The sequence below is a fragment of the Perca fluviatilis genome, chromosome 17 (genome assembly GCF_010015445.1).
Source record: "Perca fluviatilis chromosome 17, GENO_Pfluv_1.0, whole genome shotgun sequence".
NCBI classification, from domain to species: domain Eukaryota; kingdom Metazoa; phylum Chordata; class Actinopteri; order Perciformes; family Percidae; genus Perca; species Perca fluviatilis.
The window spans coordinates 24,455,548-24,471,561 of NC_053128.1; the positions used below are offsets into that span (position 1 = coordinate 24,455,548).

A 16,014-nucleotide genomic window follows, 5' to 3' on the forward strand; every position below is an offset into this window, starting at 1 on the left:
CACTAGGCAACTCATAAAATAAACTGCACGCATATTTTAAGAGGACTGTCTGCAGGGAACGGAGCTCTGGAGCAGACCCGTGCGTCGCTTTGTGTCCGTTCTGTATATAAAATGTAATAATGTAAATGTAATAAAGATGAGCAGCCCGGCTGTACAGTAGCAGCTTCAGTTCATTTTTCTCATTCATAGACCAGAGACCCAAACGGGGATGTCTGTGTCTGTCAGACTCAGATAGTAGTATACCATATCAGCAGAGCAGTAAGTCGCAGCATGGCAGGTTTTTTTTCTTGAAGTATTGTGATTTTATTCTTGTAATATAGGCTATAACGTTCTTTTCTCCAAATTTTACAATATTTTAAGGGCAATGTTAAATGTTTTCAGGACTTTTAGTAGACCTCATACAAGTATAGCAAATTGGTTGACTGTCAGACTTTGCTTTCCTGAGTAGGGGGTGTGGGTGGGGGGGGGGTCACTTTTCGCTGTGACAGACGTAGTGGTGACGTCAGCGAGTGGTGCAGGAAGATATGGGGCACGAGAGATAGAGGGACAGACATCATCATACACTGAAACTGCAACAGCCATGAAACGGTAAACACTGGATTAACACTGGTGTCGATTATGACACTGTGATATGCCATGTTAGCTAATATCTTAATCATATCAGCGGGGATGTTGTTTAAAACAAATCTGAAGGTACGTCAACAACGAACGCAGAATGGCTGCGTAAAAGATGGTATTTTGTGTGTCAAAACAGTAAAATTGCCTTCTATTTTTATAGCGTTAGCTAGCTAGGTAAATATGAGCTAAAATATATAACTGGCTAGGCTATGACACTACAATTAATATATATCGTTATATATTAAGCAAATAAACATATACAGTACGTTTTGTTGAAACATCGCTGTGACACTGACGTGTAAAATAACCGACCAACATTTAGCTAAATAGTTGATATTAACGGTGTCATAACATTTGCATTCATGGATTTCAGTCTCTGTATTTTTGTCTCTTCCGGTCAGATATGATGACAGACTGTCACAGCCAGTGTGCTGGTACGCAGCCTGATCATCAGACAGCATGGGGTTAAAGCTCACTGGCAAGGTAAGAAAAAAATAAACCACAGGAGGGTGTGTCACTCAGACCTCTTGCCCTTCATCATCATCATCATTGTCAGAGACCAAGGGCGGAGTGGGACCAAAAACAATCTACCGGGAAATTCCGTAGACCACCGGCCCTCAGGGCCAAATTAAGAAAAGGAAAGCCACTGACCTAGCTACCTTACAGGTTCCAGACAAGGCGAGTGGAGGGTCAGAGTTTTAAACTGATTAGGTGTAATGTTTTCATAACCCAATGTGTACTTCTAGCTTTGGTTGCTCAAGACAGTAGACTTCGACCAAAACAAACAACCTAAGTCCTGCCTTCCACTTCCTGCAATGAGGAAAACAGGAGTTTGTTGAAAAGTGGGTTTTTATTTACCCCCCAAAAATGCTATATATAATATAAACTCAATAACTAAATATCTAGGCCTAGAAAAGAGGTCAACACAATATAACTTAACCCAAAAATAGCAACAACAAAACAAGATATGAATCAACAAACTGACCTCCCTAACTGAGACAAAAGGGGACATATATACCTACTTGGCCAAACCAATTTACACACACGGGGGAAACCAAAATGGACATAATTGCAACTAATACAAATAAACCCAACCTAAACCTCAATCCACCCTCCAGCATGGTAGCCAATGGTACGGCCCAATTGGCAGGCCATAGTATATAGTAGTCCTTCACCTTTGGCTGCACCTTTTCTGCACCAGGATGGAACTCACCGCCAGCATGGTAACAAAGAGAAAACCTTACAGTGTAGAAAAGAGTGCACTCCATTTAAACCATGTAAAGTTAAAGGAAATAACGTGGATTATGAATTAACCAAATAGTGTAATTGGTTTGTTTTGATGCCTGAATTGTTTGGGGTGTGGCTGACTGCACATTGTGCACAATAAATTAATATATGTATTAAACAGTATGGAGTGAAATTGTGTACCATATTACCAGTGCTGGCTGTTTTAACCTGTGTGGCTTAGGCCATCACAATCATCCTTATCAGCCAGGGCAAAGAGTATTACATCCATGCAGTTATCATTCTAAACCGTCTTTTTGTTTTGAAGTGTTGGAGGAAGTATTCAGATCCTTCATTTACGTAAAATTAGTAATATCACTGTAAACCTACTATTCATGCATTTAAAATGTTACTTATGATTACTCATACCTTAATGTTGAAGCAGAATTTTACTGTTGTGGTTGAGGTGGAGCAATTGACCTTCTGAATGAGCTGCAACCAATGATTATTTAAATTATTGATTAATCTGCTGAATGTTTTCTCAACTGATTGGTTTGTAAAATGTCAGAAAAGCCCAACACAATTACCCAGTGCCCAAAGTGACATCTTGTTTCGGCCAACCAACAGTCCAAACCTAATTTTAGGTAAAGGGTGGCACGGTGGTGCAGTGGTTAGTACTGTTGCATCATAGCAAGAAGGGTCTGGTTATTAGCTAATGCAGGCACAGATAATTTATGCCAAGGAAATGCTGAAAGGAAGAAGCTGAAACCATGAAGAGTTTGACATTGTTGCCTGAAAAACTCTAATTTTATATACTGCTGAGTATTTTAGTCTACAAAATACACAATATTGTATAAGCTCCTCATAGGTTTTGGATGTAAAATCTAAATTTGTTAAGTAACTACAGATGTTAAGTTGTGGAGTAAAATGTACAATATTTCCCTCTAAAATGTAGTAAAGCAGAAGTATAAAGTGGCACAAAATTACAAGTAATTGAGTAAATGTGCTTAGTTCACCACTGTTGTTTACACTGCAGGTACAACAGAGCCACAGGCTGGTGATCTTTGCAGCCATCTTCGTCCTGATGACACTCCTCATCCTGTATGGCTCCAACAATGTCAACGATACTATTTATGCTCCCTTTCGTGTGGCTACACATTATTCTGTCAAGGCCACAGATCTGAAGAAGTGGTCCGGGAAAGACGGTTATGTGCCATTTCATGGGAACAAGGTACTTCATAGCTTACACAGAAATGTGTTTTGAGGTGTAAATCCACGTACGTTTCTAGTATGTCATTGTGTGTGAGACGATGTTTCTGTCACTTCAGGACTGATTTTGATTCGAGCGTACATGCTATTAGAGTTGTTACTGTATAAATATCAGTGAAGGATGTTGTGAAGAATGCAGCAGAATAATTTAAATGTTACCGCTGCAGTGAGCAAATGTAACTTCAGTACTCTACATGGAAGTTGGAACAGGAAGTCTGTAATGGGAACAACCCGAAGGAAGTGGTACACAATTAAAATAAATAAATAAATAAAAAAAATGCTTCTGCAGCTTATGTAAGACATTATCAGGCGATTATTTAAAGTGCTCATATTATGCTTTTTGGCTTTTTCCCTTTGCTTTATTGTGTTCTATATCTTTTTTGTGCATGTTATAGGTTTACAAAGTGAAAAAAGTCCACCCCAAAGGGACTTACCATCTTCCAGAGAAAACACTGTTCCCAAACTGCTCCAAACAGCTCTATTGTAGTCCAGCCTTTACTTCCGTGACGAACGTGCGTCACTTTGTAACACACGTTATAATGCTCGCCTAGCTGCTAGTGTGGCAATCCCTCATACTCTGCTTCTGACTGGGTAGCAGTGCTTACCTAGGTACTGCGCATGTGCGACTCCCAACAAAGATGGTACAGAAGTGAGATGTCTCACTCTGTAGCTAGAACTGAGAGCTCAAAACACAGGGTGAAAAGAGGAGCTGCAGCAATGTCCAGTACAACAAAAATGTTTTTTTTTTTTTTGTAAACCTATTTTGATATAACCTCTAAATATAATTATTCACCTGAAAATGAGCATAATATGAGCACTTTTAAAATAAAGAAACTGAAAGATGAGTCCCAAAGCAAACAGCGGGAGAATGTAGGTGAACTGTTTTGTGAGATTTCCCTCCAAATGAGCCAGATAACACTTTCCTGTTCGGTTTCTCAGCATTTTTTTTTCTTCCTTTCTGCCGGTTTCTGCTTGTCTTTACAATATCAGTCATACGTGAGCTTAAACTGAAAAGATAAATGACAACAACAAAACAAATGACGAGCCCTAAACTTGTAAATGAGGGGGGAAAAAATAAGATAGGAGAGCAGCAATCTAAACTTCCTCAGTATTCCCGGCAGTGTTAACTTGTTGCCATGAGTGTATTGTTGTTTTCAAGCTCTGTTAACTCCACTACTCGGGAGTATACAGCCAAGCAGTAGTGTTTACTGGTTTTTAGCAAGCTCTGTTAACTCATCTTAATTCAGCGATGAAAAACATTACATCAAAATTGAGCTTGTTGGAAAACCAATACACAGTAAGGGTAATGGTGTTTGTATTCCCTTCAGAGTATGAACCTACACTGTCGTAACTGTGCGCTGGTGACGAGTTCCAGCCACGTCCTGGGTAGTCGAGCAGGGGAAGAGATCGACCGCACTGAGTGCGTGATTCGTATGAACGACGCGCCCACGTTGGGGTACGAGACCGACGTAGGGAACCAGACCTCTCTGAGGGTCGTAGCCCACTCCAGTGTGTTCAGGGTGGTCCGGAAGCCTAAAGAGCTGCTAGGGAGGCCAGACAGCAGCCCTGTGATCATCTTCTGGGGACCCCCAAGCAAGATTGGGAAGGAGGCCAAAGGAACCTTGTACAGGTTGCTCCAGAGAGTCAGCATGACCTACAGCAACTTGTCTTGTTTCAGTATTACAGCCAACAAGATGCGCAGATTTGACAGTCTGTTTCACAGGGAGACGGGGCGAGACAGGTGAGTATATAGGGAGCTAGTGTAATGTGAATCCTAATTTATTTTGTATTAGCCCCATATTGGGTAAATGTCATTTTCCCATTTGTTTTGTTGTTTTCTGCTCAGACAAAAATCTCACTCATGGTTGAGCACAGGCTGGTTCACCATGGTCATAGCCATTGAGATATGTGATAATATCAAAGTATATGGGATGGTTCCACCCAATCACTGTGGGTGAGTATAATAATGGCACTCATCAACCTATGTAGAAACTTCAAATCACTATTAACCCCTTAGTTGCCTCATTATTACTTATCACAAATAAACTTAACTAAAAAATAAACTCCTTTTCTAGAAAATCCAAACCTGGATCCAAGAAGATTCCCTACCACTACTACAAGCCCAGGGGGCCTGATGAATGTGTAACCTATCTACAGAATGAGGGCGGCAGAAGAGGGGGCCACCATCGCTTTATCACAGAGAAACAAGTGTTTGCACGCTGGGCAAAGCAGTACAACATCACCTTCACTCATCCTAAATGGTTGTAGACTTTTGTGAAAGCCACTAAGAGATCTATCCGCACTCAGAGGCTGAATGGGAATGAGCGCTATGGGCCGACTTCCCCAAATGAGCCTTCAAAAAGTCACGTGATGAGTAAGCGCTATTTTCAGGAAACTGCGCAAGGATGGAAAAAGCTTTTGGACAAAAATGACTGAGGAGGATAGTGCAGGATCTCAGTTTGGAGGGGAAATACTATATTGTGTATATTCCACAGCGACATGTGGTGGCCATTAAAACTTTTTTTTTTTGTAAAGAGAAAAGGAAATGAATTTAAAGATGAATTTTTACATGTTTATATTTTTGTTATTACGTCTTGAAAATGCACTTACGTTTCCAATGTAGGGGGGGTTATATCAGCAGGTAAGTGGCCTAAACACTTTCGCTAGCTTTCAATTAGCCATCTGTCATACAGAGTTTATACTATAATAGCAGATCACTAATTCAATCTATATGTACATTGGAGCCCTCTGAAGTAGTGAGCAATGTGGCTGGGTACAGTACCAGTTCCTGAACGGATACCAAATCCATCATTATCTTAGCTTGAATAATAAAAACATTTCTACATACCATACAAAAACAAATAAGTCTTAAATTGGCAAAGATGGGATTAAAATCAGGAAATATCTGAATCATAGTCAACTGCTGGCTTATTATAAGATATTGCTTTATTGATCCCTGAAGGCAAACTTGGTTCTACAGATACCTTTTAGTGATTCAACAGAGACAATTAATCTGTTAACGTAACACACATAAGACAATCAGATGGCTGAAATTCTGCTACATATTTATTCTAGATACTAATTGCCACATTATACAGAATACTATTTCAAATCTCAAGTTGTTACACCCTCAATTTGAAGTTATTAGTTGTTCATTGTAAAATTTTTGCTGTTCTAGATGTTGATTTGAATGTTTTCATGAAAATTAGACTTTAAACAAACCGTTGCCTCGTGAACTTAAAACCATTTTACCTCGTTGGCATTTCAGTGCATGCATCTTAAGTTCAAATAGTCCACAAAATGCATTATGGTCCTGTTATGTATCAGTATGTTGCTCTTAGGACTGCACGATTCAATTAAAATTGAAATTGTAACTTTAAAACTAAACGTGAAACAAAGGATGCAGTTTCTTAAACAATGTTGCCTTTTGCAAGTAACTCATTTGTAAACATTTTGTCAGAATATTCATATTCAGGAGAGGCACACAATGTGCTTGATTAGCTGTGATCAGAAGCCTGTATCACTTACTTCTTTGAAACCTTCCTATTCCATAATGAATAGAAAGGGGGGAAAAAAACATTAACCACATTGTTGTGCTACTTTACCAACAACTTTTCACAATTATTGAGATAGATATCTATAATCTATCTCCTTCATGAGATATTAATTATTGCAGGACTGTTATCAGTTTCACTAGTTCATAATCTGGAAAGTGAGTGTATATTAGGTCCAGCCACAAACACACAGTGGTCACAACTAGCCCAGAAGAATACTGCAAGCCCATATGAACCTGTCATTAAAATGAAATCTGTCCCTGGCTTTGTCTGGATGATGAAAATTAAATGCTAATATAAAGGGGCAGATGCATGCATGGCAACTGGGAAGTGATTAAGTCTGTAACACAATTTGAGAGCTGCAGAGGCCTGTAGTCTTGTACAAAAGCAGGCATGTGTTTGATACATATATGTATGCTTTGAAAAATACAATACGAGTCAATTTAAGCCTGTGGATAGTATTTGTATTTAAATATGTACAATTTGTTTAGCCATTTACAAAGACAGACAGAATGAAGACCAAATAACCCAAAAGGTATCTAACACACAATGCACGGATGTGATGTTTGAGATAATAGCCATTTTAAGAGTAAGAAATGCAGAGAATACCAGTAAGATGAAAAAACGTTTACTTTCCAACACTAATTCTTTCATGAACCATTGGAGACAACTCTAAAAGGCAGCTGTGATCTTCGGTCTCAGCCCCGCCATGGAAACTAAGATGGCCTCCTGTTGAAAAGAAAATAGCAAAAACGTAATTAACTCAATGGTGAACACAAATGCAAGTTGAATCCAAATTCCTTTAGACTGTAAGGCATTTACTTATACAAAGAGTATACATTGTTCTTGCCACACAAAGTTCAGTGATTCAGCAAATCTGTCCTAGAATAAGCCCTCACCTCTGTGCGAATGGTCCTGCTGCCCTGATCGGGGCACGTGTTGAGGTAAAGGTCAAACAAAACACTGGGATCAGTTACTTCCAGGTTTTGGTCAGTATCTACACTGGCCTCCAATCCCTGAAGACCTCCAAAAACTACCAAAAGATGCCTAAAAAAGTGGAAAAGAGTCAAGTTTACATTAATAAAACAAAATGATAAAATACCAGTAATGGTATAACAAGCAATTACAGCCATGCTAGCAGCTCCATGAGCTTTGAGGTAAATCCTAATGGTCAGCTTGCCAACATGCTGATGTTTAGCAGGTATAATGTTCAACATCCTAGTTTAATATGTTAGCATGCTAGCATTTGCTAATTGGCACTAAACACAAAATACAGCTGATATTGATGGTGCTTTTTAGTTTTGCAGCATTTGGTCATAAACCAAAGTACTGGACAAATAAACATGTTGATCTGACGATGGCACTAAAGTAAAAGGGATTACTCAAGTCGTCATCTTGAGGGGGGACCTGAATGTTTGCACCAAATTTCATGGCAATCCATCCAACAGTTGAGATACTGCAATCTGGACCAACGTGGACAGATCAACAGACCAACATGCCATGTCGTGCTGCTAGCATGGCTAATTAAAAAGTTCTCAGACTTCTCCTCCCATCTTATTGGCTCTGAACATACTTGAATGGTGACAGTGATGTTTGGTCCACGCTGCTGCCTCTCTCTGATGTGCCAATAGTCAGATCGTATCCTTCGTCATATGGACTTTCAGTGAAAACTGCGCCTGCATTAACAAACCAACAACAGTAAGGATACAGCATTCACAGCAGGGCCAAGCCTCTTATCAGATTATTTAAAACACAAAGAAAACACTATTTGGCTTTTAATCCTTCAAGATGTTACAAATTAATCTGGAGCATATGTTTGAGTGTATCACGAGCATTAAAAAAAAAAAAAACCTACTGAGGCAAGATGCCAGGCGAACACTGTAACCCCAGTAGAGACCTGCTTCAGTCCTGGGCAGATGAGGAGCCACCACCGCACCTTTACATATTTTGCTCTCTGAGGACGATGAACAGGATACGTACACTGAACTGATGTGCAGAATCTTGAGTGCATTGAAAACTTTTCTCAGGGAAAATAAATATAAAAACAGGTTACAGCCTGATTACCTGGACTCTGTGTTTTACTGAGCTTTACTGTGACTCGAAGTCCAGACTGCAGCTGTTTATCAATCCGAACATCCTGTGGGAGCAGATGGACATAGTTCAGTCTATGACAAAATAACAGGCAAATATTATGATTGATGATTATTGTTTGGGTCACTTTTTTAAGCACAAATTCCAGCCTCTCAATTGTTAGTTTTTTTTTATTTTTATAAATATGTTAATTGGAGATGAATAATGGGTACAGACTGCGCTTTTTGCCAAAAAGCAACTAGTTTGCAGGTATGTACTACTCTTTGGTACGGGTGTGTGCAGCGTGCCTGTCGTTGTGTTTCTGGTTTAGCTAGATCCAGTGTGTTGTTGTAGTTCTTCTAACATTACTAGTTGTTGCAACAGCATGTGAAAAAAACTAAAAAGTTTTCTAGGCCAAAAAAAATGTACACCGTTAAAATGGGTTTGCGTTAACGCCGTTAATAACGCATTTAACTGCAGCACTATTTATAATATAAAATTAATCAAGAGAATACCTGCTATCTTAATCAGAATTAATTTGTTAGTTGCAGCCCTACAGTCTGTATTCTATTGTGAATGCCATCAATACCTTTGATCATACTGTCCACATGAGATGAGGACATGCTCACCTTTCTCATTCCACAGTTGACCAATGAGCCTTTTCCTTGTTTGATCGGCCTGTCGAGGACTATTCCTTCCCGGTATTCTGATTCATCATCTATCCTCATGTGGTGAGGACTGTCTAAAGGGTTGAGCAAACCTGGTAGGAAAAAATAACTGTAAAGAAAATGTTTCTTATGTTGCCTTAACTTAAGGGCCTGTTTATAACTGGTAATACAATCTACCTATTAGCTCTCTACCTTTCCTCTACCTCGACGACATTTTATTTCAAAGTGAACAGTTTCTGTAGTTTGGTACATTTATTAACAGCATCAGCAGTTGGAGCTACTGCACTGGTTGTGACAAACAGCTCACAAAGCCCACAAAACCCTCAGCATCCGATTGTTGCATTTTGTGTCAAACATTACACTCCTTCTCAGTCATAATTCAGATATAATGCACAGATTTTTTTATCCAGTGCGACTTATGCTTTATAGAAAAAAAGAAGCTCCTTATTTTTATTCTTTTTTTTTTCTTTCAATACAGTGATACTTGTCTGTACATCAATCGGTACATTTTCAAACAGGAACTGCTAATAGGTAATTTGGCATACTTTTAATTTAGGGTACCAATTTTATTTTTGGGTGGGAGAGCCACAGTGTCAGACCCTGAAAAGCCCTGCTGTAAATGAATGTATGAAAAGGAATTTTTGAACTTCTACCTGCATACTGTAAATCTTTATGCTTTGGGAAAAACCACTTGCGCAGATACCTGGTGAAGAAGAAAAGCTGTAGTCACAATCTGATAAATAGGCCGATACTAGTCATCTCATAATACGTTCCTACTTACTGTGGACACTCCAGGTACTGAAGAATTCTGGCGAGCTGAATACAAGCATGTCCTTTCTTCCCAACACCTTTAAATTCTCCTTCAACGCTCCTGTGCGACACAGACAAAAGCAAAATTGTTTATATTAGCTTTCTGGTGGTTTAGGGAGTATTTATTTACCATTAAATTGCACCTCATAAGTTAACTTACTTAACATCTTCCCCTTGTTCATCAAACACAACAATCTCATCGACACAGAACACGACACAGGCTCGGGCAATCTGTCCGGCCAGGTACGTACGAAGTTCAGTGGACTGAGCGTTATCCAGGACAGAACCTGGCAGAGCCACACTCACTGTGTAAGCCCGACCTAAGAGATACGTGTACAGATGACACATTACAGCAATATATTCACAAGTAGAAGGACTAACAGCAATCCGTGAAATGAGAAGGTTACCTTTTTTGTTTTGGCTTTGTTCAAGGTTCTCTCCATCTGCGGTGTCTTGCTGTTTCTGCTTTTCTAACTGTTTAATCAGCTTGGCTTCTTTTGTTTGCTTCTTAGATTCCTTTCCTGTTATTGAGGAAGAACAATAACATTGGTAAGAAAATTAGATATATGTAGACAGACTGGAGAAAAAAAATCTAAATTGATGGTCTAAGACAGTGGTTCTAAACCTTTTTGGCGTACGACCCTTTGAGGCAAGATCTACTTGCGACATCTGAGTTTTATAGCATGATTTTTACTACTCAGATCTGATTTCATCTGAAGGATTTAGAGCTGAAACACTTAGTCGATTAGTTAATCAATCGACTGAGAATTTATCTACAACTATTTTTTTTACAATCGAAAATCCATAGTAATTTTTCGAGTAGAAATTAACTAACATTAACGAGCTCCAGGTAGCTTCTCAGTTGTAAAGGATGTGTTGCTTTCCTTTATCTTATGTGATAGGAAACTGAATATTTTTGGTTTTTAAACTGTGTTGTCGCAATAAAACAAGCTATGGGAAGACGTCAACTTGGGCTTTATGAAATTATATCTGACATTTTTCAACATTCTGACATTTTACAGACCGAACCATTAATTGATTAATCAAGAAAATTCATGATTAGCTAATTAATGAAAATAATCATTAGTTGCAGCCCTAGAAGGACTTGTGGAGAAGTCTGCGTGGGTGAAAATATAGCTACAGTAGAGCGCAGTAATACATATTACAGGAAACTACTCACTAGTATAGTAAGTATAAATTAATTTGAACATTATTACTGTGGCTAAACACATGCTAAAACATCCCATGAAATACTGAGATATTACCAGCTGTAACGTTATGTTAAAAACAAACAAAATTCACACACTCATTCGCTAACAAAGACAATGTTAAACACTTTAACTTAGCGTTATAACGTTAGCGACTAACTTGTCTGTCAAACCAAACTTATTTAACGTTGACGTTAACGTTAGCTGTTAGCTAAATGTAGATAGCTGTTTACTCACTTTCTGCTTTCCTTTTCTTCCAGTCCAGCTTCTCCTCAGGCTGTAAAAATGAACACATAGCTACATTATAGGTAATATAAAGAAAAGCACAATGTCAATTTTATGTAAAACATTAGTATAACACTGATGTTACCTGAGAGGCTACAATTTTCAGTCTTTTCGCTGATATGCCGGTAGACATTTTTACACACACTAGGGCACTAACCTAACCATTGACATGAACCTAACACGTGAAGTTTATTTACTTCCGGGTCGCGTCGTCTTCTTCTTCTTCTTCTTCTTCTTCGTCTTCTTCTTCTTCTTAGGGTTTTGGGTTTTACGGAGGTTTGTATCCCATATGCTGCATTACTGCCTCCTACTGGTATTGCCCGTTATTTTATCCATTGACTGTAATGTATTTAACAGTCTATGATTTTATCCCATTACAACTTTTTAATTTATGGAAAATGTAAATATGTTTTAATTCCCTTCTACGGTTCTCTCTTTTTTTATACATCCATGCGGTGATCATAGATGTATTAATAGAACGGGTGACCCATTAGACAGTATATAAGAATGGCCCAACAGATCCCGTTCCTCTGGATGGAGACCAGTGAAGGATATTAGAAGCATCTTGGATTTGGGAACCAATTTTTGAAAGCTGTCGAAACACCATATAAGGGTTGCAACAGTTCAATTAAGTTAGCTCACGATACGACTCCTAGATTTGTTATTGGTCGTGGCATAAGACAAGGGTGTCCACTTAGCCCCTTCTTATTCCTCCTTGTTACACAAATTATAGCTATACATCTTAAAAAAGGTAATTTCCAAGGTATAGTTGCCTTAGGCAGAGAATTTAAATTATCCCAACTAGCAGATGATACAACAAGTTTTCGAGCCAATAGACATGAAGTGATAAAAGCAATTAGCTGTATTAAGGAATTCTCTGATCTGATGTGTCAGGTTTAAGAATGAATTTGAGTAAGTCTGTTTTAATACCACTTAAGGAATGTGAACTAACCGAAATAGAGGGAATCCCTGTGAAGAATACAATTACATACCTGGGTGTTATCATTGATAAGAATGAAAAACGTCGCAGTAACCTAAATTTCAGTCCTATAATTGAACAAATTAAAAAAAAGTTCAATATGTGGTTGATGAGAGATCTGTCATTGAATGGTAGTGTTGTTATCTAAAGCTGAAGGAATATCAAGGTCTGTCTATGTATCATTATCATTGAACATCCCCTCTGAAATATCCAAAAAATTGGATAATATCTTATTCAACTTTATTTGGAGGAACAGATGCCATTACTTAAGAAAAGACATCCTGTGCAACATTAGAAGAAATGGTGGTCTAGAGGTATTAAGTTTTGAAACACTGAATAATACTTTCAAAGTAAAATGGTTAACTAATTTGATTGAAGAAAAGGACTGTATCTGGAATACTTTCCCTAAATATGTATTTTGATTAGTTGGTGGAGTTAAATTTCTGTTAAGATGTGATTACAAAATTGATAGATTACCTGTAAAGTTATCAAATTTTCATAAACAAGCTCTGCTGGCCTGGAAATTAATTTACAAGCATAATTTTACGCCAACCAATTACTACATTTGGAATAACAAGGATATTCAATATAAATATAAATCTCTGTATTATGGAAATTGGGTTGCTAATGCTGTATTGGTAAAACAACTCCTTAATGCTGACGGACAGTTACTAAAGTATAATGAATTCCTCTCCAAATTCCGGTTTGCAGTCACTCCAAGAGAATATGCAAAAGTTGTTGATGCTGTGCCGAGGAGTGTGCTGCAACTTCTTAGAGGTTCAGTATTGTCAGTGATCAATCCGCTTAGTTGTATATTCCTTGGGGGGGTTGACATTACCAAGAATAAATGTTCTAATAAACACATTAGGAATTGTATAAAAGAGATAACTCTGATGCTTTTGGGCTTCAATCTTTGGAGAAATGAACTGGCAAAAAATCTGGTTAATTGGTGACAAATTCTGTCTTAATAACAAAGTAAAAGAGGTTTCTTTTAAAATCTTATAGAAGATATATCCAGTAAAAAGGACATCAAAGAGATTTAAACTTGATATTGAATATTGTTGTACTTTCTTTGAACTAGAAGAAGAAACAATATGTCATTTGTTCTTTCACTGTATGTATACTAAAATATTTTGGTTAGATGTTCAACATCTTATAAGACGGAACACTGGGCAATCAATTCAATTTAAAGATAAAGATATTTTTATTTGTTTTGAAGGCAATGAGTTGGACAATGATGTTGTTTATTTTGTTCAATTAATCTTATTGGGGAAATTCCACATTCACAAGAAGAAATGGGCGGACTCCAAACCAAGCTTTGAACACTTCTTTCAAAAACTGCACCAATATGGAAACACTATAAGAGACATTAAAAATAAGAAGGCAATTAAGACTGGAAGCGTGTTTGAAAAATTTCTCATGTACCGGTGATACATTTGACTTAAAATGTACTGTACTTTTCTTTTCTACATTTTTTTTTATTTTCTACATATATTTTTCTTTGTATACGAACCTCTGGTATTGACTATTTGTTTATGTACATACTGGCGATGTACCTATGTTCTTTTCTAAATAAAAAAATAAATAAAATAAAGGATAGGCCTATTAGAAGCACTTTTCCGGTGAGCGCTGAGCGTTACTGCGCAGCCTCCAACTGAGAGAGACGACGTAAATGTGACGTGAGCAACGTGTCTGAAAGTTGTAAGTCTTCTGGTAGCTGTGCCAAGAGAAATATCAATCATTCCCAATCTTACAGAGACGGAGAGCGTAGGTATATGTAAGGAGATAACATAGGCATAGGCTAATTATTGCTAACTAAAATGCTAGTTAACATTAGTAATTAAACCTAAACAGCTAATGTAAGTCGAAACTGCCTGCGAGCTTCTCCTGTACTATACGGTAATTCCTCTACTATGCGACAGTAAGTCGCTTGGTTATGACACAATCGTTAGCCTATTTTTACAAAGACGTCTGCTACGGAGCCATAACGTGAGGTACAAGGTAATGGAGCCTTTTATACATTATCCTGTTTCTTTAGAAATAAACAATGGACAAATAGAGTCTTTAAACGCTTCAGATGTAAAGTTATTCACTGTCAAAGTGACGTCAAAATGAATGGCAGTCAATGGAATGCTAACGGGAGGTGATCGTTTTGTAGCATCAAAATGGCGCCTTAGGAGGTTCGAGTTCTGAACAAGGGGGTAAGCTTCGCTTCAGAACTCGAACCTCGTCAAATATCTTAGAAGGAATGTAATACCAGAAATCATCCCTATCTTGAATACATTTTTGTAGCCACCTCAGCTTTATCACTCCGTTCATTGCTTCATAGTCGATCACATTTAAACCCCCTTCTTCTAAGGTCACCTTTTCTTAGATAATGATGTCTGTTTTAATGTTACTAAACTACCTGTCAAGCTGTCTAGATTCCATGAGCAGGTCCTCTTGTACTGGAAAATGATGTGCATCCTTTACAAAGGGAAATCGTTATGTGATTGGGTTGAGAGAGGTGTCTGGTCTATTCTACATCTGATGGATTTAAGTGGGACTTTTTTGGAGTATGATGAATCCATTAGTACATTTTATGTGAGGTGTACCAAGAAACAATACTCAGCAGTTATTAAAGCAATTCCACAGGCAATGGTGAATTTGTTTAAAGGCATGTTGCAGTCTGATGTAGCAGTACCACATATGCCTTCTCTGTTTGTTGAGGAACTGGATTTTAAGGTGACAACATGCACAAACAAATTTATAAGGGGTGCCCTTACATCTGTATTATTTCCTTTACCGTTGAAAACAAAGAACTTACTTAAAGTTTATCCTGAAGAGATTGTAAGGAGAATAAGAACCAGATACCTCACTCTTCCTGTTTCACAGAAAGCAAAAGAAACTCATTTTAAAGTGTTGAATGATATATATCCATGTAATAGGTTTCTTAAACAAAGATTTAACATTGACAAGAATAACTGTACTTTTTGTGATTCAGATATGGAAAGAACATTTATTTTTTGCATGTAATGTAACTAAATCTTTTTGGGATTTGGTCTGAAATTGGATTTCTGAAAAGGATTCAGAAGCACCATCTTTGAGCTATGGGGCCATTAAATTGTTAAAGTGTTAATGGAGGACAAAAAAAGGGACCAGATGTATAAAACTTTCATTATTTTAGCTAAACAGTTTATCCATAAATGTAGATTTTTGAAGGTGAGACCTTTATTTTGTGTGTTCATGACTGAGTTAAGTATTTATAAGAAAATTTTGAAATGTATAACAACTAAACAAGCAGATCATACAAGTTTTGGTTGTGGACTAGACCTCTATTTATATCTATA

At 37.7% G+C, this 16,014-nt stretch overlaps 2 protein-coding genes across 4 annotated transcripts; one reads left to right on the forward strand and one right to left on the reverse strand.

Moving 5' to 3' along the window:
- Nucleotides 1–491: 491 nt before the first annotated feature.
- st6galnac6 (ST6 (alpha-N-acetyl-neuraminyl-2,3-beta-galactosyl-1,3)-N-acetylgalactosaminide alpha-2,6-sialyltransferase 6) lies at nucleotides 492–6,930 on the forward strand. 3 transcript variants are annotated; one of them, XM_039780134.1, is made up of 6 exons: nucleotides 492–588; nucleotides 1,020–1,101; nucleotides 2,879–3,073; nucleotides 4,440–4,852; nucleotides 4,958–5,065; nucleotides 5,187–6,930. In XM_039780134.1, the coding sequence occupies exons 2-6, from the start codon at nucleotides 1,078–1,080 to the stop codon at nucleotides 5,377–5,379; spliced, it is 933 nt and encodes a 310-aa protein (XP_039636068.1). In that variant the 5' UTR covers nucleotides 492–588; nucleotides 1,020–1,077; the 3' UTR covers nucleotides 5,380–6,930. The 3 variants fall into 3 exon arrangements, with proteins under 3 accessions (XP_039636068.1, XP_039636067.1, XP_039636069.1); XM_039780133.1 differs by having other exon boundaries at nucleotides 503–693; XM_039780135.1 differs by lacking the exons at nucleotides 492–588; nucleotides 1,020–1,101 and adding an exon at nucleotides 1,118–1,841.
- A 347-nt stretch (nucleotides 6,931–7,277) lies between these two features.
- On the reverse strand, nucleotides 7,278–11,944 carry spout1 (SPOUT domain containing methyltransferase 1). Its single transcript, XM_039780132.1, has 12 exons — nucleotides 11,792–11,944; nucleotides 11,659–11,698; nucleotides 10,621–10,734; nucleotides 10,374–10,533; nucleotides 10,185–10,274; nucleotides 10,057–10,106; nucleotides 9,365–9,495; nucleotides 8,730–8,802; nucleotides 8,521–8,619; nucleotides 8,239–8,341; nucleotides 7,565–7,712; nucleotides 7,278–7,394 (listed from the first exon to the last, which is right to left on the reverse strand). The coding sequence occupies exons 1-12, from the start codon at nucleotides 11,837–11,839 to the stop codon at nucleotides 7,338–7,340; spliced, it is 1,113 nt and encodes a 370-aa protein (XP_039636066.1). The 5' UTR covers nucleotides 11,840–11,944; the 3' UTR covers nucleotides 7,278–7,337.
- Nucleotides 11,945–16,014: the final 4,070 nt, after the last annotated feature.

Bases quoted from the DNA above. Each gene is read 5' to 3' on its own strand.
- st6galnac6 (XM_039780134.1), top strand. From the start codon at position 1,078: ATGGGGTTAAAGCTCACTGGCAAG. The intron at 3,074-4,439 runs GTACTTCATAGC...TATTCCCTTCAG, and splicing joins TGCCATTTCATGGGAACAAG to AGTATGAACCTACACTGTCG. The intron at 4,853-4,957 runs GTGAGTATATAG...TTTTCTGCTCAG, and splicing joins AGGGAGACGGGGCGAGACAG to ACAAAAATCTCACTCATGGT.
- spout1 (XM_039780132.1), bottom strand. From the start codon at position 11,839: ATGTCTACCGGCATATCAGCGAAAAGACTGAAAATTGTAGCCTCTCAG. The intron at 10,735-11,658 runs GTGAGTAAACAG...CCTCAATAACAG, and splicing joins GAAGAAAAGGAAAGCAGAAA to GAAAGGAATCTAAGAAGCAA. The intron at 8,620-8,729 runs GTAATCAGGCTG...CATCGTCCTCAG, and splicing joins CAGTAAAACACAGAGTCCAG to AGAGCAAAATATGTAAAGGT.